The sequence below is a fragment of the Metopolophium dirhodum genome, chromosome 4, assembly GCF_019925205.1.
Source record: "Metopolophium dirhodum isolate CAU chromosome 4, ASM1992520v1, whole genome shotgun sequence".
Taxonomy (NCBI): domain Eukaryota; kingdom Metazoa; phylum Arthropoda; class Insecta; order Hemiptera; family Aphididae; genus Metopolophium; species Metopolophium dirhodum.
This window is the reverse complement of record NC_083563.1, coordinates 4986884-5013552: the sequence shown is the minus strand read 5'-3', so window position 1 is coordinate 5013552 and position 26669 is coordinate 4986884. Positions and strand designations below refer to the sequence as shown.

Here is a 26669-nt window from a genome sequence, read left to right as displayed (position 1 = left end):
GAATCCAAATTTCATGTAAATATAGATGTAACTAATAGAGTTAATCTAAACTAAATTCCAATTTTCATCAAAATATTTTAATAAGTGTTTAAGGTTAGAGTTATGGGGAAATTGAATATTTTTACAAAACTACAAATATGAAATAATAAGACTATTAAACTTTTTTTCCGTGAAATTTGTGGTTTGCGGTCAATTGCGGTACCTATAATTTTTATTAATATATAAAAATATAATTACTAATATATTATTCGATTTCATAATGGAAATTTGCTATGTAAATATTTTTGTGGAGATAAATATCAAAACAAATTTTTGAATAAAAATTCAAAAAAATGCAATTCTCGTGTGTACTTATTTTAAATTTGATGCTAATCACCCCTAGCACCCCATATGTGCATCTATCATAATTTTAGTTATACAAATTAATTATTTATGATTTTGAGTTTCCTTTTTGACTATTAAAACAATGAATTCGTTTTAGAAGTTGGTGAAAATACGTTGCAATAGGCTTAATAATTTGGTTACACTTACGAAAAACTTAAATAACACCACTATGTTATATAGTATAATATTTTGACATTCATAGACATAAAAATAAATTGTTGCATTTCTCAACGGAAAACGTCATCGTTCTTGAATGTCTAGGCGTTATGAAATATGACTAAAATCTTTTTACATGTTTGTTCAATTCGTTTGTTCATTTTGGTAATGTTTCAAACGTTTTCAAAGGTTGTCGTGATACTTTATGTCATTAAATTGATGGTGTTTATATTTTCAGTCATTAATCATATTTTTAATATACTCTAAAGCGTGTTCATACATACTTCAGATAGGTCTTTTATATAAAAATACAATAACGGAAGTATATTAACATAATTGAAATAAATATTTTTTTTAAATAGTACCTACATATACATTTATAACTATAATTTATTGAATATAGAAGTGTAAATTTGCATTACCTATACGCTGACAACCTGCAGTATATATTATACTATATATTATGTAGTGGTTGCATACTCACATGTATGTGCTTTAAATCATAGTTTATGATAATATATTAATATGTGCTAATTCACTGATTGCTTTGCGAATAGAAATATATCTTAGTATACACGCATCATCGTTTCTATGCATTTAGTTAACTATCTTTTAAATCAAAACTCTACATATAGCTCTTTGTTAGTAAATTATCATGGTAGGTACATGATTACATCAATTCTGATTACCTATAGGTACCTACTAGAATTATTGTTGAATTAGTGGTTTCTTGTTTTACTAATTATTACTAGTCGAGAGTAATAGTTGAAAAACAATACAATTTACTGTGAGTTTCTTTAATTTGGTATTGAAGATTAATTTAAAAAGATATTATTGATTTTAAACACAACACTTTTCAATTCAAGGTGGCTGACTTACTTGTGTAAAATTCCATAACTTACATGTTTATCCTTTTTTCATAGGTATTAGATATTATGTATACTACGTATATAAGGTATACGTATTTAGAATTTATGCACCCCGGGGCACTCATAAAATTCCAGCCCTCTTTTTGGCCTTCAGAAGGGGGGGGGGAGGTATCCAGTGTTAAAAATAAAAACTATAAATACCTATCTATATAAAATTATAAAACATTACTTAAGTTTAAAATAAAGGAACAAATTCACTATGGTTTCCACGCTTTTTTTCTGATATTTTGTTATTTTTTAAACATGTATTTCTAATCATTAAAAACATTGGAGCAGAAAAATTTGAAAAAAATCATTTATTTGGAAGTTATATCCGAAGTTTACGGTTTTCTGTTTTTACGCATGTATAGGTACACAACGTTGCGGTTTACCGCCGGGCACCGAAGCCTTTAACTAATTTTGATTTTTTTTTTAAGATCCTACGTATTTTAATGAGTTAAGAACAGTACATAATAATAATAATATAGTAATATACGTGTATGCTAATAAAGTATGACAAGTAGACAATATAGTCGTTCTTAACGTGTACCAGGTTCGATCGCCAAATTCCGACAGATAAAAGTTAATTAATTATTATGAACATCGAATATCTCATTGTTTAATATATAATATAATATACCTATTACCTAGGTATCGTTTAATTTTTAATTTCTTATTAGATCCACAACGATATTTTTTAAAGTACAAAATGTGTAGTTATGTATTTTAAATACATACTAATACTGAAAAAAGTTTAAAAATAAAAATGAAACATATCATAAGTAAAAGCTGCCATCATTTTTTGACGCCTCAAAAATTTGCCCTCCGCTAAATGCTCCACTGATAAGGTATAAGGTCTTATACCTACATAAAATGATTGCTCCAGCGTAAGATATTTTTTAAATATATTTCAAATGGTGTATTGTAAAATGTATATAAAACTTGGTTTAGGAAATTTAGTTAACAGATCAATGAGTCGAATATTTAGGTCCCTACAACCATTCGGCTAGTTTGTCTGTCGTCTCGTTAACGTCAATCTAAAAACGATCAATTACGCAATTACACGCTGTAATTCCATGAATTGCGTTTCGATGACGTAGCACTACCATAATATATATATACCTACATACAGTGTCCGTGAACGCCCCCGTCAACCCTCCTTGCGGGAAACACGTGTTTTTTCAATCCCTATAAATAGTAAGGGAGCGATAAAAATGTATATATAAATATATGAATGGATTCCCGCAATCGAAGTCACGTTCTCCTCCCCCTCTGTCGTCACAATACATTCGGCTACCGCAGAACTCATTGTTTTTCATTTTTTTTTTTTTTATTTTACTATCGAAACGATATATGCGGAGGGGGAATAAAGTAAGGAAAAAATGTATATAGTACGTATACGGTGGTGATATATATATTTTATGCTAATAAACGGCTGACAGGGAATGGCTAGCGAGGCATTTGTAATCATTGAATTGCCATTAGAGGAAGACAGAGAGGTACAGTCGCGCGCGTAATACGTATAACCGTATGCGAAGGGTATATGTGCGCATAAATAATATACTGTATTGAGATTCGTATGAATTTCACCCCTTTTTGACGTAACGCGAATTAATAAATACGACCTTTCGACGTCTAGGGTGCTGTATGAATTTCATTAAACGCGCTTACATATATTGGCCACTGTTTGTACTATAATTTGTATGTATCTGCAATATACATTCTACACCATACATGTAATATAGCTGCAGAAAATATTGTTTTACTATTTTTTTTTTCAAAATTGATTTTACATGGATAACGGAAATATGCGGTATAAAATGTATAATAGGTATAGTTAAATAGGTAATAATAATCATAATTAGCAATATTCAATATGTATAAAATATTATATAATTTTGAGGTGACTTTGAAGTTTGTTTGAAAATTATATTTTATTAATTATTCGTATAATATATATTTTTGTTAACATTTTTTTTGAAAAGTTCAAAATAGCCAATTTTTAAAACTGGTTTATAGAAGAATTTCGATGGCAAATATAATTTATTTTTTTAAAATTTCAAATTGTTTGACGTGAGATTTATTAATTTTAAAAGTAATAACTTTTTAAAATTTTTTTTAGATTTTTACAGGTACTTATTCAAAAATAATCTTAAAATATTTAAAAATAGTTTATACTTTTTGAATTTGAAATGTTTCTTACGACTGGATCAACATACAATTTCTCAAAATAATCTATTGATTTAATGACGGATAAAATTTTTCAAAAACTATATTTAATTTTTTTCAGATTTAAAATGTTTTATTTTAAGTGCATCGTAACAGTCAAGATATTATTTATGAAAAAAATTTTTTAAATATTGATTAGATAAAAAGTTATTTAATTTTTCACGTCTTCCTGTTATTTACTTAATTCCATTAGTTATAAATTTATAAAAGAACGTATAGCAGCTAATTTTATGAAATTATTTTAGCATAGTACCTATAGCAGCTAGTTTTATAATTATTAAAAAATGTATATATTGTATTTTAATATTTACTTCACCAGTTTAATTGATCATACATAGAAAATCGGAATTAAACTATTCTAGATTTAGGGGTAGAAATAGAATGTAACAAATAACAATGGATCACCTCCTCAAAAATGAGAATGAAATCTTAAAAATGTATTTATAGGTCACTATAATATAAATAAACACAGCAGGTCACGTTAGTTTCACATTCAAAAGTCGTTACTTTCCAGTGCCCTCCTAATTTGGTTATATTGTGCAGGAAGTTTCGTTATATGACAATAGTTATCATATAGCCATATAGGGACATATTTTGCTTAATAACACTTTAAATAGATATTTTTAATCAGTAATACTATAAATGTTAAGTATAATATTTTCATATTGACTTATTACTTATTCTTAATTATCATTACGACAAATTTAATCTAAATTATATACTAAATATTTTTAGTTACCTAATTTAAATGTTTAAAACTAAAATTATATTAAGTCGTTAATTTATTAATAATTGCTATACACACATCCATATTATATAATTTATATCATATAATATTGCATAGGTATATAAATATAATTTATCTGTGTATGTGGGGAGGTTTAACCTAACTGTCAATATAAAAAACATGCTGCATTGATAGTTTTTCTTTTCTTTATTTTATTGGCGGGCGCAGTTTGTGGCTAAAAGTTTTCGGTCTCTTTTCTTTACGGTCTTAAAAAGGGAGGAGCCGTTTGTTTCGGTGATAAAATCATAAAGAAAAAAATAGAAATATAACACGCACACCCACATTTAAGTTTGAGTGTGCAAATAAATCGTTTTTATTTTATTCTTGAATTTTGCGGTAACACGTGCACGCATACGTCTTACGTCACCGAAAAAAAAGAAGTAGGGGGTGAGCAGGTGCAGATATTAGACGGTCACAGCGATTTGTGCCCTTAGATCGGAGGGGAAAAAAGAGGGATGACAGTATAGAACTTGTTTGTAACATATTGTCCTTCTCTCTCCACGGGTCGCCCCCACCGTTACCGTAACAACCGTGAAAACGTCACGTCGTATAAATATAATGCAAGTGTCGTCGGCCGGATGAAGGGAGAGGGATCCGCGATGATGCGATGTATAAAAACAATATGTTGCACCGACTATACTTTTGACTGCTTTTTGGGACCCCTTCCCCCGATATATATATACATATATACATATATACCTACGTCTATTAGGCGGTTTGTTTTTATAGCTCTACAGCCCCGCTAGTCCTATATAATATGTGTTCACGCGTGCGTGTATAGGTACATATTTGTATTTATATGTAATATGTATTATGTATACTGTATACTTGGTATATTATGTTTGTAGCTTTCTATAAAGCCTATCAAACGACATAACTTTTATGTATACATACACACATACGGTACACACGCTTCTATATCTATCTATATATACACAGTACGTACACACATACATATTATTATGATAAGCCTTAAGCAGTCTGAGGTCAAACGTATAGGGAATGTGTGTGCAGTAAAAAATAATAGTCGGGAAAATGAAATTTCCGTATATATTCTGCAATACTGGAAAATATATATTGCTATTTTGTATTTTGTAGATGAAAAATAGAAAAATGCTCGACAGACCTATAGTATATCTATAGTATAAACCTATCGTTGATATACCTATAGATAAATCGTTAAAAAAATATCTGAATTAAATCATATTGATCTACAATAATCTATTGTTATGGTCTTAGAAGATAAGATATGGGGGCTATAGTGATTTGAACATTTTAAGGATCAGTATTATTCTATCAACATAAATAATTTGTAAATAATTTATATTACATATATTTTATAATAACAGAGCATCTACTCGTTCAAGTATAGAATTCGGTAAAACGTTAAAAATAAACAGAAGTTTGTATCGCGACAGGGCACTCCTTAAGTAGTACAAAAAAATTCAATAATTTGAAAGGTCTTAAGGTATATTTGAAAATTCCAAAATCAGAATTTGAATAAATTCATTATTAAATTAACAAATGGGGGGAGGGGGGAGGAGCAAAGAGCACGCTTTATGAAAAATTCTGTATAAATATTATTTGGGAATTTCTAGTAACAGAGCATTTTGCTCTATAAAAATGTGTTGAGTTCAACAAAGTCTCATCAAGTTTATGTATGCGTTTATTTATGCATCATTGATCTACTTAATAAAATATCACTTACAAGCTGATTCCGTGCCCTTCGTTGACCGTTAAAAATACCAACTCTATATGATTCAAAATTTGTGTTAAATTTTTCATTTGACACTAGGCGTTGTGATGTTCAAAACTTTCCGTGGATGTACGCCATCTTAATCTCCATTAAAGATTTTTAACACAGTCATATAAAATACATTTCGTTTTTTGTAGCCAATAGCACTTTCTAATAAACAAAAACATATTATTATTTTTATTATTCTATAAAAAAATCTCCAATTTGCAGTAAAAAATTAAGGTCCACTTATCGAGATAAAATATAGCCTATAGATCCATAGTGTAACTTTTGGTAGATGGTAACAATTTTTTTTAAATCGTTAAATAGCTCAGCGATTACCCCGAACAAATGAAAAACGAATTTTTCTTCTGTATAATAAATTATTCTATATAAATTATTATCTATATATATAAAAGAACTAGTCTTGTCTGACTGACTGATTCATTACCGCCTAACCGGAACGGCTGAAGCTAAGAGTATGAAATTTGGTAAGTAATTTGGTTTATGATGTAAATACCAACTAAGAAGGGATTTTCCAAAATTTGCATTTTAAAGAGGTCCTCAAACAAAGATATTGAGATTATATTTGGGTGCCATTTGTTACAATAGCATAAATTTGTATATTTTTTTTTTGTATATAAATGGTTGCCATTGGTTACTCGGGCAGATAAGGTAGCATACATCAAATCGTTGCGTGTTTACATGGCCTCGATCAAAGAAACTATATCTTAAACCAAATAGCTTATATACTCAAAAATTACTCAATTGTTTTTTTACGAAAATCGCAGGTATTGTTTTTAAAGATATAAGAAAAGTTTAGAAAGTACCTAGTTTAAAAAATATATCAATTGCTAAATCCATTCCCACTACTTGCGGTTTCCCATCTAGGTCGAATTATTTTACAAAACTAGGTACACTGACGCCGAGTTACCCGTAAACTGTGGTACACTAAAACTGAGATACACCCAATATTCACACACAGGCAAAGCTGGGTTCTTTAGCTAGTTAATTATTTATTATAATATCTAAATATATATACGCACGGTAACACATACACATAATTTAAATATTTATATGTTAATAATTTTATACACTTTAAAGTTGTGTGTTTTCACCTATCTATGCACATTTCAATCAAACCCTTTTTTTTATTTAGTGACCAACAGATGAACAATAGGTTGGATTATTACTGATTGCTATTATTACTTATAAGTGATAAATATCTGCATAATAATTAATTATGTGTGTTGTATATAGCACACCTGCAATTTTCTCCAAAAGTTTCGGTTTTCGTTGAGCTTTATGTTTCCTATTCACCTTTCCAATAAATTAATTTTTAATAAAACACCTCCGATATGAATCATTGTTATGAGGATGCCACACATACATCTGTTGTTTCCGTCTTACGAACATACTTCCAATTTTGTGTAAGCTTAATAATAGAGTGAATTGATTTATTATCAAACGTAGAGCCTAGAGGTAAAAACATTATAATATTAGCTATTGGATATTTTAATTTTCAAGCAAGTTATAAGTACCTATGTAAAATATTAAAAATTCTTATAACTTGCTTAAAAATGTAATAATACAAAAAAACCCACACAAATAATGTTTATACACCTAAGTTGGATAATAGGTAAATGTTCAGTATTATTAAACGTAAATGCACAAAATTGGAAATTTGGAACTGCTGGACACAAATTCGATGTGTTGTACGTTCGTAGGCGGGTATGACATTCTTTTAAGGAAAATTGTTGCGGTGATTTTCTACTTGTCTACACACGAATACACAATATATTTAGTAATTTATTTGTACCAACTTAATTTCAAACAAACCGATCGTTCAGTAATAAGGATCCTGGGAACCGTTTATACTTAAGAGTTAAAGTCGGCTTTTTAAATTGTTTTGATTAATGTTCCCATAAAAATGTTTTCAAAATGTTTGAATTAATTTTGGCAGGCCTTATGATGTAAAGCTGAAAACAACGTTGAGTCATTTTAAATCAGACTACTCAAAATTCGAATCTATTTTCATATTCTCTATTAGTATCTATACACTCTAATATAGGTACCTACTATTAATATGTTAGGTGTATGATAAACAGATACTGAACACAACCACTCTCAATCCCCACCCATATCCGACATCCCACAATATCATAACTTATTCTATATGTCAATATTTAGTGTTACTCGTCGAACTAATACCAAGAAATACAATCTTAACTCTAAAGTATAACAGGAAAATGATAAAATAAATAAAAATCAACTATTTTGAGTTCAAGTATGTTTGCTCAAAGATACGCCATAATATGCTTTGTTTGCGAGGAACCCGTTTGTTTGTTTTCTCGAACGCAAAATATTAAAATTATTTCGAAATAAATAAAACCATGAAGATATTATTATAAATTTATAACTGCATAAGACCAAATTTTTTACTCGTCATTAAAAATAATATTTTAGTTATGATAAGGGGTTTAAAGAATTTTGAAAACTTAATTACAAAATAATGATCTATGATCTAATGTATTCACTTTTAAATAATAATGAAACAAATCAAACATAAAAAGTATTTTTAAAATAACAATTAGCAATCAAAGTTCTAAGATAATTTAAACTATGCATACATTGTCCTCAAAAACGTATACAAAATTAGCTTTTCACAGTCCTATTATATATTATTATACGTAGCCGATAAAGATAAATTATGGTTTTATTTATTGCGAAGTGATTTTTTTTACTCTGTAGCGAATGAATTGGACCAATAAAACAAACCGGTGTTCACAGACACAACCAAGACTCCTCAGTAGTCAGTCCTCAACAAAAGTTAAATTATAATAGGTACTTATTTTTGCTATAAAATTAAAATCAAATTAGTTTAATTTTCGTGTTTTAGGTGCGTATACCGTAGTTGTGGCAGTTGTGGTGATCATATCGCTGCTGGTGAATTGGTAATGCGAGCAGGCGAGAGCGTTTTCCACGAGCAGTGTTTTGTTTGTGTAGTGTGTGGTATACGTCTATGCACTGGTGATCAGTATGTAATCAAGCACTCTCAGCTATTTTGTCGTCCAGATTATGAAAAAGAGGTGAACATGATGCGAGACGAAATCAACCGAAACACAGGTTTGTTTATTTTTTTTTTTTGTATTATAAGAAAGACATTAGCTGAATGGTTTGAAATTTGAAATTTTAACTGTACCATAATGATTCATAATCTATTCGCAATTTTTTTTTAACACAGTATTGAAATGAAGTTCTAAATAAAACCCTATTCTTTGAATTACATCATTTTGACGTAATTATTATCAAGTAATATTAGAAGTAATTTTCATCTGTAATATTAAAATAAGTTTCAACACTAGGTTGAAGATTACTATACCTACACTTTATGCAATAAAGGATCTATCTATACTGACAATCACAATTTTTAAATTATAATTCTCTATATAATTCTGAAGTTTATATAGTTAGGGTCGCCAATGGCTTCTTCTATCATACATTTTGCTTGTATATATTTTACCCTTTTAATATTAATTACTTATTGTTATGTATAGAGTAGAAATAGTATTATATAAATATTATTATATTGTATATTTGTAAATATTATTATATTATATGATAATATAATAATTATATTATCATATAATATAAGTAGAAAATAAATACATGTTCCTTACTAGTTCTTACTATACGTGTTTATATGAAATATGATTATACAGGAGATTGGAGTTATAACCACGATGGTCGGCGTGGACCCAAACGTCCCAGAACGATACTCACTACCCAACAACGACGGGCGTTTAAAGCATCATTTGAACTAAGTCCAAAACCGTGTCGAAAAGTTAGAGAAGGTCTCGCTCACGATACTGGCTTAAGTGTTCGCATTGTCCAGGTTTGTCTTTACATGTGTTAAAGTGTCTACGTTAAATATATAAAATAAGAAACTGGAATAGTGATGTCTGTATTAGACACTCATATTTTTTACTCCCCTATTCGCTGTGATTAATCGTTTGGAAACGGCGTTTGTGATTTGAGTTGGTTATTAGGTCCAGTACTTCTGTGCGCAGCTATATATTAGATCAGAAAGCTACTTATATTTTTATTTAAAAAAACGATTATATATATAGCATATTATTTGATTTGTAAATTTGTAATGGATTTTATATTCGTATACCTATCTATTAAGGTTAGCAGAATTTAAATTATGAAAAGTGCAGATGATGGAGATTTAAATACATTTAGATTTAACTCTACAAAAAAATCCTTTACCTATCGCGTTATTATATTATATATTTTAGTACCTATTTAAAATAGAATAAAGAAATGTACAATTAATCTAAAATAACATACAATGATATGTGTTTTTTTGTCTATAGACAAATCACAAATCCTAATACTATTCTTAATATAAGGGAAAAACTTAAAAACAACAGTAAATATAATATTTACACTGCACCAGTTACCGGCAAAATTAGATTATGGTTTTGTTTAATAATTTTAATTTAAAAGAAATAACCGTATAGAGACTTAACATTATCACTAAATATTTATAATAACTTTTTCTAAACATGAAATCAATTTCAAAATATAATATTTGGTATTTTTGTGAAAATATTTTTTGACTAGAATATAAGTCTTAAACATATTTATATAAATCATATAACATGACGTTTAAAATTAATGTTGTACCTATTCTAATTTTGGAATACTCGACTATTATTCATACATACCTAATATTAGAGTTTGTATAGGTGGAATGTACAGTAGTTGTTGGAAAGTCGATTTGTATATTTCAGTTATTTCATCAGTTATTTTGTGTATACTGTTTGTATTCCGTCCATCGTTAGTTGTGTTGAAATATATAATTAGCATATTTTTTCTCGACAATATAAATTAAAATGACTATACTTTATGTTTCTAAAAAACATATCACTATAGTTTTCTAAATTATTCTCGCGGTAAAAAGTAAAATTCAAGATTAGGTAATGCAAGTATATATGCTGTCAATTTTTCTTACATTGTTAAGTTTTGAGTGCAAAATATCAAAAAAGTTGTATAGAAATATCAATTTTTAATTTAACAATTTAATCAAATAAATATAATACAATTTTCAAATACTTAATTATAAGCCATATTCGTATTGCTTTTTACGTTGTACTTAATATATTTAATAATTCATACAAAATTAATAAATTTATCATTCAAATACCTATTGAGAATTGGCTATTTATTAGACTTAAGGTATACCAACTAATTTGTTAGGTACCTAAATTTTAGTATACCAGATACCTACTAAATCAAAAATTAAATTGTGTTTCATGATGAGTCAATACAACTAAATTTATTTAGTTGATTTAAATTGAATACTTTAAGTTCAAAATTATTTTTTTATGTTTTAGGTTTGGTTTCAAAATCAAAGAGCAAAAATGAAAAAGATCCAAAAAAAAGCAAAACTTAATAGCAACAGTTTAGTTGCCACATCCAATAATACTAATGGAAATAATATTTGTAGTGGAGCTGAAAGTGGTAATTCGTGTAGTTCGAGTGGACTTCTACAATCAGCTATAAAAGACGAACAATACAGTAAGTATCATAATATTATATAATTTACACTAGTACCTATTATGTTTATTTGTTTATAGATATCTATAAATTATAATTTATGAATAATATATTCGACCTTAATGTGGTCAAAATGTTGATTAAAATACTATGTGGGGACGTATACACAAATACATAATAACATACATGTGTTATGTGTTCTATTAGTTTTTCTAACACTTAAAATTTTAAGTTTTCAAAATCTCCCGAACGAAAATTCTAGGTATGTATGTGGAATTTAGTGTCGATGTTATGCCACCACTGCTGTGAACTATAAGACAAGGGTCGTACGCGTTACCAAGGAAACCAAGATGCTCCACCCTCTGTCGATTTGCAGGCCGAAGAAACCTCCTACCCCACTCCCGTATTTATTTTCGGCTATCTATTTATTACTTTTCTTCATTTACTAACATACAAAAAAAATATATACCAAATTTTTTCATTCCAAGTTAGATATCTGTATTATATAATATTATGATGATTTCCCCCAAAATCAAATAATTGAATACAATTATCAATTCGTTAAATAAAGTGTATACAATATACATCAATATCGATTAACAACAAATAATATAAATATAAAATTCCAGTCATTAAGGGTTATAGTTACTTAGATAATTTTAAAGTGCTGTTGAATTTTAAATGTAATTATTATTCGGTAAATGCCTGTGAATTTGAATGTACCCATTGACGATAATTCTTTATATTATATTATAAGGTTTTAATAACCTTTATGTTTTGGAAGCAATAAGTATCTAATACAAACTGAGTGATTAGGTAGAAAATGTATAGTTATATTATAATATAAAATATAAATTAGGTATTATTGTAAAATATATATATGTATGATTGTGAAAATGTATATCTAATCATGTTGTTTTATGCATGCACGTTCTTCAAATATGCTTTGATCAGCAATTAAGTACACAAATATACAAACATCTTATCATTTCATTGGCAGAAGCCAGAAATTATATCGTTGGTTTTTAATGCATCAGTTGCTTTCGAGGTTTTGACAAACGTTATATTATGATACGACGCTTTTAATAGTTACGTAGTAATATTATTTATTTGTCTTCCCGAAAATATTGATGTGAACGCTTTTTAAAACTAAATTAGTAAAATGGTACATGGAAAAAGCAAATGTATAATAAAAAAAAAAGTAAAATCATAAATTTGAAGTTCCTATATATATAAGTACAGAAATAAGATACCTACCTAGTATATCAGTTCTTACACGGTTATACACAATACATTTCACTATAAATTGTTCTTGTGTATGTTTCTTATGGATTTAAAACAAAAAATACATTGTATAACCATTTATGAATTTCGATTAAACTGTCTATCCAAGAGTATTTTACTAAGTGAAATAAGTAACACAATTCTAAAAAAATATCTTAAGGTTAAGGCGTTAAGCCTGCTTTAAGCCTCATGGAATATAATATTTTTAAGCTAATTTTGTAATTTTTGTTTAAAAGTGTTCTTTACGTGTGTAACCACAAATTATGAATGTATTTACATTTATTTTATTTTCTTAACTCACATTTTATACCATGTAATTAACAAACACATGCTCATTAATATTTAAATTTTAAATGTGTTTTGTTCTTCATCGCACACGGTCGCCAATGCCAATGCCCCGATCATAAATCATAATTGTATATATATATTATCCATCCCATCCTTTCTCATTATAGTTTCTACCCTACGTCCATACGTAAGATCTAGGTTAATCGAAAATCTGGAACAATAATCTAACCTGACCTATTTACTACAGGATGTTTAAACCGCAGAATAATAACGCTATCCCCGTTGGCCACGTTGGATTATCTTACGACATGAATGGGTGCAAAAGGTAAACGGACAGTTTGTACTATCTATTGTTTGAGTTGCATATCGCGGACACTTTGTACGGTGAAAGTAATTTGGTAAAAATCGATCGCGGACACTTTGTACGGTGATGATAAATTGGTAAAATTCGATCGCGGACGTTTTGTACGGTATAAATAAACCGGGAAATATACCTTAAAAGATGAGATAAAATTCAATTGCTCAAAACTTTAGATTGCGAATCATGATCGCGATTAGTATGTGTTTGGTGTCACAGGCCACAGCATTAAAAGTATTAAAATATTAACTTATTCACTATATAAAATGAACAAAAATCAAACTAGCAAACTCAATCCAAAAATTTTTAAAAATGGCTATGAATATACTATTTTAAGAAAAAATCAATCTAATATTCGTTGGAAGTGTAATAAAGTGACGTGTACGGGGAAAGTTACAAGAAACCTTAATGAACCGGTGAGTTATAAGTTAAAAATCATATTATTTTCATAATACCTAAATCATATTATTATCATATTTTTTTTAAATACTTTTGTATGTTTTCATAGTATGAATTATTTACGAAATGGACTGATCATAACCACGAATCGAGTGATGAAATATTGAAGTTGAAAAACCTTGCATTAACTAATATGAAAAGCCGATCTCTTAATAGTAGAGAATCAACAAATCAAATTCTTCTATCTGTACTTCATTAAAATAATGGTTAGGTTATAACTAATTTACAATTGCTCGAAATAATTTGCCATACGTTTAATTTTTAAATATAATATATATTATGATTTATGTGATAATAGTACAAACTGTCCGCCATGTATATTTTATTACTTTTTGAAATAGTACAAACTGTCCGCCATATATATTTAATTACTTTTTGAAATAGTACAAACTGTCCGCGGTTTTCATTTTTTGTGGGTGACCGTACAAAGTGTCCTACAACCGGTGCAAAATGAAAAACTACTTAGGTAGGTAGTGTTGTGCCAACCACGGTGACCGGAATCCAACCACAACGCGTCGACATCTCTTAACCTTAACCTTAACCTTAACCTTAATAAATTAGTACAAGCATTTTGTTAAGAGGATTAACGGTACACTTTTAGTTTTCTCTCTCTAGCCCACGCACCACATAAACTTAACGCATTCACGCAAACAATTTTTTTTTATGTATTTGAGTTATCTTAGAGTAAATCAACCTATAACAAAAACTATAGAGAATAATAATAGAATATAATATAATTTAACAATAATAAATATCATGTATCACGTCGTTAAATTCCATATTTTTGTTTTTGTACATCGTATTAATATTTAATGTTTTCCTTTTTAGTGTTTACTATTTTGTCAACGCTTAAAAAACCGTTCATGGAATTAAAAAAATATTCATTTATATAATCGCGCAGCATGAATAATATATAATATAATAATATCTCCTATTAATATTATTTCAAAAAATAATATACCTACTATATTTCTATAATTATTATTTAAAACTGTATTTCATATTTGGTACTTTTAAACAACGTATGTGGCGTACTGACGTATGTACTTTTTTTTATAAAATAATTGTTTAGGTTCTGATGGTTGCGAGGATGGTGTATCCGAAAGATTCGAAACGACTCAACAACAAGAATCCCACCGACAACCTCAGCAACAAATACATGAGCCTTTTCACATACGACACCAATCTCCTGCAGTTGTAAAACAAGATTCCATGCCATCGTTTTTACAACAACAGCCTTTTGGTATATTTGGTCAAGGTAAGTTGTATTCATTTTATGGTTTATGAAGTTAACAAATGTGTTTTGAAATTAATTTGTTATTATTAGGGCTTAAATTTTTTTTTTTATTTAAATTGTTTTATCAACTATAGTATGATACTATTACATGTAATAACTGCAGTTAAGTATATTTAGACTTATCTAGAAGACTTATTAAGTGTTATTACACTTAATCCATTTTACATACACTTCAAATAATTTAAAAACCTAACTTACTCTACAAATTTAGGTAAAATTAGTTATATTTTAAAATTTTTAAGGAAGTACATTACGTATTAACTTCTGAGAAAAAAATATTAATTCTAAAATATAGAATCAAAGTATTACTAATATGATGATTGATGAGTGATGAGTGATGAGTCTCAACAGGCACAGATTAAACGAAAAATTCAATATTTAATTTGCGACTTACCATTGTCCAAGTAAACAATATGAATAAACATATATAGTTACTTTATACCTTAAGTCCTTGTATATATTTATAACTAATATAATTAATAGAAATAAATGGTAGGGCGACAATTCAGTCTCGGTGGTATATATTCGTCCCCCCGATGCGATACGATGATGATATATATATAATATACACTAACTGAATTTTCCCTTCTGCTCTTTCGGTTGCAAATATAAAAGCCAAGACCTAGAAAGCATTTAGCTAAAGGGGAGTGCGCATATAGAGTAAAGGGAGAAAAAAAAAGAGAAAAGAAAAAGGAAAAAGGGGGAAAAAGGAAGAAACGACTTTCCCCTGAAGATTCTCCTCTCCCCAGCATGCACTGGCGTCTTAAAGCTCCCGCGTTATTTGTAATGGTTCCCATACAAAACCCTTAACCCCACCCCACACTTCCCTCTATAATGCCCGTCCTAGTCTGAAGAATTTAATATTAAACCCGCGCCCGCTGTGATCGAAGGCTATATACGAACAGGGGGGATAATCCCTCGTCCCCGCGCCACGGTTTTATAGCTGTCAAAGGGATTTGTAGAGGGAGAAACGTAGCCCACAGTGGCAGACGAGGGGTGGTAGGGACCAATAAAGACGCGGGTGGGTGACACGCGTACACTCCCCGACACCACCACACCCTCTCCATCCGACGTAGCCTCCGATCATTTCGCCAAGAGAAGAAAATAATAAACGTGCGTATTAACGCCCGCGGGGACTTCCTGCGGTGTGACCTCCACACACAGACACATACACACACACACACACACACACACACACACACAAACACACATACCCAAACACACGACACCTCGTTTCCCCGTAGTCTCGGGCGTGCACGCCAATGACGAGTTCTAGCTATTGTACAAATATAGACGTAACAATGACGTTTATTTCCTTTTTAGTTTTTATTTTCCTCAGTTGCAGGCCAGTGGCAAAGAATACGCGTTGCGACATATTTTCTCCTAAACTGTTATTGCATTTAAACAGTTCATAAATTGGTATATATTAGTATATTACCCATATGATTTATGCTTCCAAATTGTTTATACAAAATACAACAGTTGATCATACAATTTCTTGAAAAGATACATTTACATACTATTTTACAGGATTAGATAATTTAAATATTTTATAAAATGTGTTCTTTATTGCATGGACTGCATAACTTAAATCCACAATTTCTACATAAATAATGAAACAAATATTATTTTTACTATTTTTCCAGCAACCTCCCATAGATTTTATGCACAATTCATATGATTGTAAACAAAAAAAATCACGTAGTTAAGAGTAAACTGCTAAAATAGGTTATCCGTAGTAAAATGTATATTTCAGAGTTCTTAATATGTGATATGATTTTAGGTTAGATAATAATACTGTAACCAAAGTTTAAACAAACTCAAACTATTAATTTAGCGTCATACATAACTCTATACTAACATAAGTAATAACTTAAATAATATTGGTCAGTACCTACTGATGTTGTACTAGTGTACTACTAAACTATGTAAATTATATGTAAACTAAATGTGATGTGAGTTGTGTTCAATTCGAGTACCTGCGTACAAACTACATAGATAGCATTTTATTATAAATAAGCTTTTAGCGGACTACGGGCGCGTTTTATTTTATAAAACATATTGAAAAATTTATTTTGTATTAGGTAGGTAGTATAAAACATTTACTTTTAGTAATTTAAACCCACATTTTGTTTTTGTTACCTATTCAAAGAAATTATTGCAACAGTTATTTAAAATTTAAAAAAAAATAGGGATTTGATATTTATTATTATGATATATTATGGTGCTGTAGTCAATGTTAAAACGGTTCAGGTATTGACGTTTTTTTGAAGTTAATTAGCAATGTAGACAAAACTATACAAAACATACCGGACTGTACTGTTAATTATATTATAATCTATATTAATTATTAAGATAACTGCTCGTATAGTTCTCGTCAAAATATGAAAAAACGTGGCTTGGCGTGGCTAAGTAGCGGCCACAGCTACTAGCTCCCGGATGGGTGACCCACCCGGGTTCATAGTAGTTAGAAACCTTGTCACACATACACGCGTTTGCTACCTACCGGAACAACCGTAAAAACAATCGTAAAAAAACAACCTACCGTTCCAACCTTACCCCTACCACAGTTCATAACCCCTACAACAGGCCCAGTGTTCAGATTAGACAAGTACTTTTTTATCTAGATACAGATAAAAATAATGCAACTCAAATGTATCTAGATAGATATAAAAGATAACTTAACTCATATTTATCTAGATAAAGATAAATACTTTGTTATCTAGGTAAAAAAAAATACAATTTTTTTTAAAATTTAGGTATATTTTAGTTGGGCACTAGGGACATAATAATAATAATGATATAAATAAAAATAATTACATTATTTATAAACCTTGTTTGAGAATCTGTATAAATATTTAAAATTGCGTTTGTACAAATCCGCGATTTTTATCAATAAAAAATGTATCTAGATGAATTAATTTAGATTAGTAAAAAAATTATCTAAGATGAACGTTTAGATACCTTGTAACTATTTATCTAGATAAGATAAAAGATGAACAAATAATTATCTAGATATTCATCTAGATAAGTCCGAACACTGACAACAGCGAATGGTCTTAATCGCCGGGCGTAAGTTCAATAATAATAAAAAAAAAAATATGAAAAATATCTATAGATAAAAATAAAATAATAATATGATAGGTGCCTATACTTTATTATTCAACCATTGAAATAATTTTAAGAATTCTCAGTAAGCGCTTTACAAAATCGTTTATCAAATGTTGAGCATTATGTACTTTACAATTTAAAACAAATATCCAACATCCTATAACTATATTTTGTCAAGCTGGAACACATTGACATTAACCGTACATGTATCTCATAATATATACACTAAACTATGTAATAGATACTACTAAATACTAAAACATCTTAAATATATAGTAAAAAGATAAAATAAATATTTTAATTACTTTATTTAAAATAGTTCAAAATATGTATGAGTCAAAGTGTACATTTTCCATGTATAATATGATTTCTGTTTGATATTTCAGTTTCCCGTTACATGATATACCTATAGTTAAATAGTAGGTAAATACCTAGGTTCTTAAATTAAACTAATAAATAGAAGAAAATAATAAATTGTGATTGTCTTTTCTGGTAGGTAAAGCTACTTTTTGTAAAGCTTCCTACTTTAAGTTTTTTTTTTATGTATTTCTGTATTTGAAAATAATTTACTAATGTACCTTTCTTGAACAACTTTTCATTAAGTTCTTAAATGATATTTGAGATAATGGATCAAATTTCATTGACTGTTTGAAATTAAATATATTTGTTACCTAGTGTTTATTGCTGTGTTTGATCTCTTTGAGCTTTGCAATAATGTTATTGAGTACCGATCTAATTTCACTTTATACATTTTCGAAAGAATTTTCATTTATAATTAATAACTACATACCTTTGGAAATAAATTATATTGCCATTAAACTTATTAATTTTATACAGTTTATACTAAAGTTCATACTAGCTTTTCAAATATCTAAAGGTACTAAATATAAATATTATTATAATGTATTCGTGTAAAGGGCTAATAAATGACAGGAATTTATGTTAACAGAAACACATTAATAAAATATAAATAGTAGGCATAATAATTGTATTGATAAAACGATGATTAAACATTTTCTAACTTAATGAAAACAGGCAGAAAGATACTTCCAGTGTTTTTATTTTTTATGAGATAAACTGAAAAAGATTTGATACCAATCATGTTTTGTTTTACTTAGTGCTAAATACTTTTTTTCACTATCTGTGTCACCAACTACTTTACTTTATTGCCAACTATTTTACTTAGATACTTATTTTACCTATTTGAATAAATTGTATATATTTTTAGTTTTACTTATTTATGTTGATAACCCTGATTAATTCTTCATCTGACTGACAATATTATTATTATAGCTATACCATGTAATTTATGAACTTAAATGGAAAAATAATTAACCTTACTTTTAATGATTGAGTTAATCAACTAACTTGCATATTCTTATAATTTTGTAGGTACCTACCTATATTATTATATATTATACATCATAAATTATCTTTTTTTAGACTTGAACAACCGCCAAGAACCAAATTACTTAACACCAGATATTATGATACCTAAGCACATTTATGGCGGTTTCGTTTCACAGGAGACTGTTATCCGATGTGGTTCAAATCCTATCGATCGATTGTACTCAATGCAAGCGTCATATTTTTGTAACAATATATCTGACGACGCCAGTTCATTACAGCTAGACGATCACCAATAATGAACAATTGAAATATTATTATTATCTATTATTATTATTATTATTATTATTTTATTCATCACAACTGTTTTGTATATTTTATTTTTAATGTGCTTAAGACTAAGTTGACTTGTAATCGTGTTAATTTGGCGAAATGATATATTGTTATTTAATAGATTAAATAAAAAAAACTAATAATACTTACGATTAATTTTACTTACGATTTATAATACCGTAATAATTATTATTTATTATTTTAGTTTTAGGTTTATCTATTGCAAATATATGGATAAAAGGTTGTTTCATATAATATTGTGTTGTCTGTGTAGCATATACAGACATACAGCACATCAGTACGCAGGTTCAGCGTGTCCTATCAATGTCTAAAACATACACGAAACCACCGAATTTGAGTTAGTCAGACCTACCGAACAATGACAATCTAGACGTGTAAATATAAAAAAAAAACTATAAGAAGTTGGACATAAAAACAAAATTAATACTTAACGTTTACATCATGCTATATTGTTCGACTGCGATAATATATTATATTAATTTACACACACTTGCATGAGCAGTATAGTCGAACGCGGACGTACAAAATAATATAAAACAATAAACCACGCAGCTGATCGTTTCCGATCGTATAATATGGATATGAATTTTAAGTTATAGATTTGTTAAATGTCTATTCCCCGTGCGTGCCGGCGATCCGGCATCCGGGATAATCGGCGGTAGGCGGACGGAGCACCGAGATGAGTCGGAACCACCGTCGTCCTATATCACGCTATACTGTAATAATCGTCCGGCGGGGGGGGGGGGGGGAGAGGGTTGAAAAATTGAAAAAAAAAAAAAAACAAAACAAAATTCGTATTCGTATTCACGATTCGCGTTGTACACGACGACACACGGATAATATTATAAACAGTCGGAAAACAGGTGCGCCCCGCCGCGACCGATCGCGTAGAGACATCGATGGCCGCAGGTGGTGGCGGTCCCCCGCGATACATCCATAAATAGACGGACAACGTGCGCTGACGACGTCGCATAATCGGCGTATTTTGCAGTCGTCCTCGGCGCAACGGTCATTGTTTTTTTCGGGCCCCGGACGGTCGGGCGGCATAATCGCATTACACACCATACAGCAGCTGCCCGTAAAACGCGACAAAAGATAATGCATTATTATTATTATTATTATTATTATCATCGTTATGTTCTATGACATTATATTATACGTCGAGTGGGATGAGCTGCATATTATACTGCGTACACACACGGATGTCACGCGGATTTTCGTAGTGACAAAAACCGTGACATCGTCATCGCACGAGAACGTTTATTTATGCGATCGGAATAAATAATACTAAAAATCAACCCTTGTTGTGACACCGGGAGCATGATATTTTAATGCGTAATAACTAATAATAACCAAAAAAAAAAATCCACACATTTTCTCAATAGTAAATAGGTATACATGCAGTGGCATAAGCTCATCACAAGTTTGAATGATCCGATAAAGGTTTGCCTTTAGCCACGTTTCGGTGAGTATATATTATTAATACTATCTTCTATTACGTATAATATAACTTACTATACTATATTTATGAGTTTTTTTCTTAACAGGATGGACATTTTGTAAATACATTTGAATTTTGAATTCATCCTATTTATTTAGGAATCAATCCTCAACTATCAACACTGCTTAGTCTTTAGGTTTCTATTCATCCGTTTTGATATATGTGAATATTTTATGTTAGTACTATTATTACATATTAATATATTATAAAAATGTCAAACACCTGTGTTATATTTTCTTAACATAATATATGACGTAGGCATACAATTATTATTCGTTGCACTACGGTACTATTCCAATAGAGTGGAGCCGAAGTCCAAGGCTTGGTCAAGCCATGACCTGACCTCTTTTTTTTAAAAAATGTGGCTAAACTTTATTATGAATAAATGTATATACTAGGGCACCTCTGTAATAAATAATTAAGATATTGAGGCCGCGAAGTTTTGAAATTGCCCAATCACATTTTTGAAACTTCAGCTAGAGGACGATACCATATCTCTGCACCTCAGTCTCTATACGTTGTTCATCCACAAATTTTAAATTGTATATAAATTATAGTATACTTAGGTAGGTAAGGCCCGTCTGCTGTTCGAACACCGCCATGAAATTGCAGGTTATGTTTAATCTATAAATTGCTATTATTATTATATCTTGATGTTATTGTTCCACCTCCCTTCCCATTTTTAGTGAAATTTTCTTAACTGCTTGTTGCTTGTACCTAATTGTAGTTAATCAATGATTGTCAAATGATTTTTTTATTTTTATTTTTGAAACGGCGTGACAAATTATTGCTATCCATTAATTTCTAGAAAATGAAATTAGTATTATACTACCCTTACTTTTAAAACTATGTATATTATGTTATATAATAATATATAATATAATATAGGTACTCGTGGCGCAATATACTGACACGTATTATATTGTATACTATAGCTGAATACTCGGCGTTGCCCGGAAAAAAATTCTGATTGTTCAACCCTTTTTGGGTGTAACACGCTGTGGAAGCAATTTCTTTTAAGTGTAAATTATATTATATTTTAATGTATTGCCATCTCAACCGGCGTTTTCCTTGGATTCGCTGCAGTATATTATCAGGTAGGTAATCCACCTGCAGTAAATCGCGTACCCTGTGTGGATTGTACGTAAGTGTACCTATAATTTAACTCTTAAGTATCAAAGTTATACCAAGTTCGTCGTTTTTACTTAATTTAACCTATGGCGGATTACTACAATCAATTAATACAAAACCCTAACCTAACCTAACTGTACAATCCGATGAATAAAATAAAAACCAAACATTCGGATGTATAGATAAAGAAGAAAAATAAAAAATAAGAAAAAACAATGCAAAAAATTGGTTCACCAAAACCGTAGTTCGATGTAGAGACATTCTGTACTCAATTACATTGAAGTGCCACTGCGCCAACAGGTATTAACAATTGATATTATTATTAAAACCAATAGCAACCATTTACAAACAAACGTTAATTCCATCGTAAATCTTAAAATCCCAGTTATTTAATCACCTCTCCTGGTTGGACCTCTAATTTACCCTTTTTAAATTAGCCTATTTTTTTCCCAGAGGTCTAATCTATCTCTGCACCATAATATCATGTCATCGCAATCGGATGAACGGTTTAGGAATGCATAAAAGACACACACACGGACATTGATTTTTGTATAGATGGTAGATTGGTGAGAACGCATAGCCGCAAACTGTTGAATTCCGGTTAATTGTGCTCAGCCAATACTGGTACCATGCGCGTACAAATCCCGTAAACGGTGAGAACGTTTTCGCCAACTGTATATTATCATTTTTAATGCGCCCGAAAACCTGCTGCGGGGCGATAAGGGGAGGCGGGTGGGTCGTCGGCCAAAGGTCCGCGGCCGTACAACATAATATAATATTATAACGCGTAGTAATAACATAATGGACCGCCGTATTATCGTTTTCGGGAGAAATATAAACACGGCCGGGGCTAATTTCACCGGGTTTTTGTTTACGGGTGCAAATAACGTTCATTGTGCCGGGCGCATACGCGTTGTATAGTAATAATGATAATACGGCCGGGTCGCACATTCGGGTGGGCACGATATTATATTAAGCGCCGCCGCGGGGATGGGATGGCGTGTCGCGGCGGTGTCCACGTGCAACAAAAGATTACAAAACGTCGGGGCACGTGTACACCGGCGTCGGGGGGGTATATAATATAAAATACGATGCCGTGTATAATGCTGTATATGTACGCGCACACATTATACGTCACCGGTGTTTGTACAAGCCGCGAAAAACAGCGTCAGTGGCGATTTCCAATTCACACGACTCGAACAAACAATATAAGGTACGTATATACATATATACAAGCATAGATATTGTATAGCTGCGCGGTCTATATATTTTATACGCACACGCGTACCTACGTATGATCTATACATAGAGGTGCCTGTATAATATGTATCTGCAGTAGTGTGCGCGTTGGGCGTATATATATGTATATAATTGATATATTGTTCGTGGTGGCCGTCTGCGGAGGGTTTTCGACGTGCACTACGTATATTATAATATAATGGCGAGGGGCAGGTCTGACCGGAATTTTATACGGAATCGCAAAACAAACCATTAAAGGTCAAAATTGATCTCGCTTCACTGTGTCGTTAGGTTTAATAGCCAATATAGGTAATGCAGACTACTGGAGTGTGTATAGTCACACACGATTGGATTTGTCCACGCAGACGCATTATTATCATACCAGCAGTACAGTATTATGTAGAAATAGTGTTGTAGTAGATAGACTGTTTCGGCATGCAAGATTATAATAATAAGTTATTGTTTTTTTTTAATTAATGCACTTAAAACTAAAATCCCAAAAATAATTGTAATGCTAGTTTTCTTGTGTCGTATTTACGATTTTTCTGAGGGGGTTGTGTAGTTATAAGGAATAGGTAATATTGTTTAAGCTCCATTAATGTGCTAAAAAATAAAACAATGATTTTCGTGATTAGAAATAAACAGCTGATCACACGAGTCGGACACAACGAAAACGCCCAAATATATTCATCTTAATGTACCTACGAAGAGAATACTGTCGAAAAAAACATGCGTGTTACCCATGGATAAAGTGAAACTTCTTTACAGAGGGATATACGAAAAAATTGAAATTAATTTGTTATTATTATAACACAAAGATAAGACAAAGATTATTATTTATTACCATAGAAACCATAATGTCTTGACGGGCTACCGTAACGGACAATAATCTTTTTTTTTCGTACCCTCTGTTAAGAAGTTTCAGTTCAATAAAAGATTCTGAAACGTATTACCAATAATTTTTATACTTGATGTACCTACATCACAATTTTAATTTTTATAAAATCTTTTGTCAATATCATGATACCAAACATTCATCAAAAAAAGTTTATGATCAATAATTTAGTATTTTTTTTATGTATGCGGTATGTCTATTGCCGCCTAAGTTCAAGACAAAATATTATACGAATACCTATAGTAAATTCCTTACACGATTCTTTTTTTTTTTTTGTATTACAACTTGTATAGTATATTTTTTTCAATTTTATATTAGTAGGTATTTCTATTATTTTTAATATACATATATTATTTGTGTACACTACATAAAGATACTTTAAACAAATATGTTATTTCATAATATTGCAAACAAGGTGGATATATATCCACCTTGATTGCAAAATAATAATATACGTATTAGTATGCTACATAAAGTTACATACTTACAAATATTATACATAGATTATAGGTAATAGGTTTATCTACTAGTTACTACACATAGATCTATTTAAGTTGATTTAAATGTGCAATGTGCAATTTATTAATAAAATATATTATTTCTACCTTATGGACGATACATAATCAAGATCACCAAAGCAGTTTGAAATCAGTTTTGGATTTTAATCGAAAATCCAATAACAACCCGTTGGAACATTAAACAAATACTACGAGAAAAAAGTTTTTTCTTCGATGAAATATGTGTTAACAGAAAAACTGATGCAAATTAAATGATATAAATCAACGTTTATAATTATTGCGACTACCTATATAGTATCTACAATTGTACTATGGGGCAGTGTGCAGCTAGATATAGGAAAGCTGGGCTTTTGTTTGTGCAAAAAAAATGAACGAACATTTTGCGTTGGCGTTTTTATCTCTTTAGATTTTTTTCGCCCAAATGACAATATCTAAATTAAACCGATATGTTTTAATCTAAAGTCACCCGTTGACACCAGATTTTTTTTTTATTTCCAAACCTTAATCCACATGTTTATTTTTTTATTACAATCTACTTTACCCAGAACGTAATATATATATATTTTTGGTCATCTACAAAGCTTTGTTTGATGTTTAATTAAATTTTTTTTTGCCTTTAAACCGGAATTAAATATTTCGTGATAGCGTATGAAATCAGTTAGAATGGCATAGAAAAAAATCAGCTATTGATAAAAAGATCAAAAAAGGGATTATAAAAGAGATATTTATAAGTGTTACCAGTTCAACAGATTATACCTCTGTCATGTAGGTAGGTACCTACCAAATATTTAAAATATTTGATTATATTTTAAATAACTACGAATATTTACTACATTTTAATTTAATACTCGATTCATGATAAGTACAGTAAATTATTTTTAATGTAAATACGAAGTCTAAGTGAATTCTTAATGTTATCCATTGAAAATTAATTATATACCAACCTACCCACCTTTTTTTATTTATATCTACCTATGCATATTATATTTTAAGAAAGGAATTTGTTTGGAAACTAAATTGAAGTGGATATACTTCTATAAAAAAACAATATTTTAACCCCGTCAAGAGTTGTCACTTTAATATGGTTATTACTTTATTAGTGTTTTAACAGTTTGGTATTGAA

At 29.8% G+C, this 26669-nt stretch overlaps 1 protein-coding gene across 4 annotated transcripts in view; it reads left to right on the top strand.

Annotated features, from left to right (window-relative positions):
* LOC132942282 (LIM homeobox transcription factor 1-beta-like) overlaps positions 1-20386 on the top strand; it is a 46165-nt gene extending 25779 nt beyond the window's left edge. For all 4 annotated transcript variants that reach the window (XM_061010557.1, XM_061010559.1, XM_061010558.1 and 1 more), the window contains 5 exons: positions 9099-9325; positions 9922-10094; positions 11602-11785; positions 15226-15411; positions 20005-20386. In XM_061010557.1, coding sequence (XP_060866540.1) covers positions 9099-9325; positions 9922-10094; positions 11602-11785; positions 15226-15411; positions 20005-20207 — 973 coding nt within the window. In that variant the 3' untranslated portion in view covers positions 20208-20386. The remainder of the gene's footprint in view (positions 1-9098; positions 9326-9921; positions 10095-11601; positions 11786-15225; positions 15412-20004) is intronic.
* The last annotated feature ends 6283 nt before the right edge of the window (positions 20387-26669 follow it).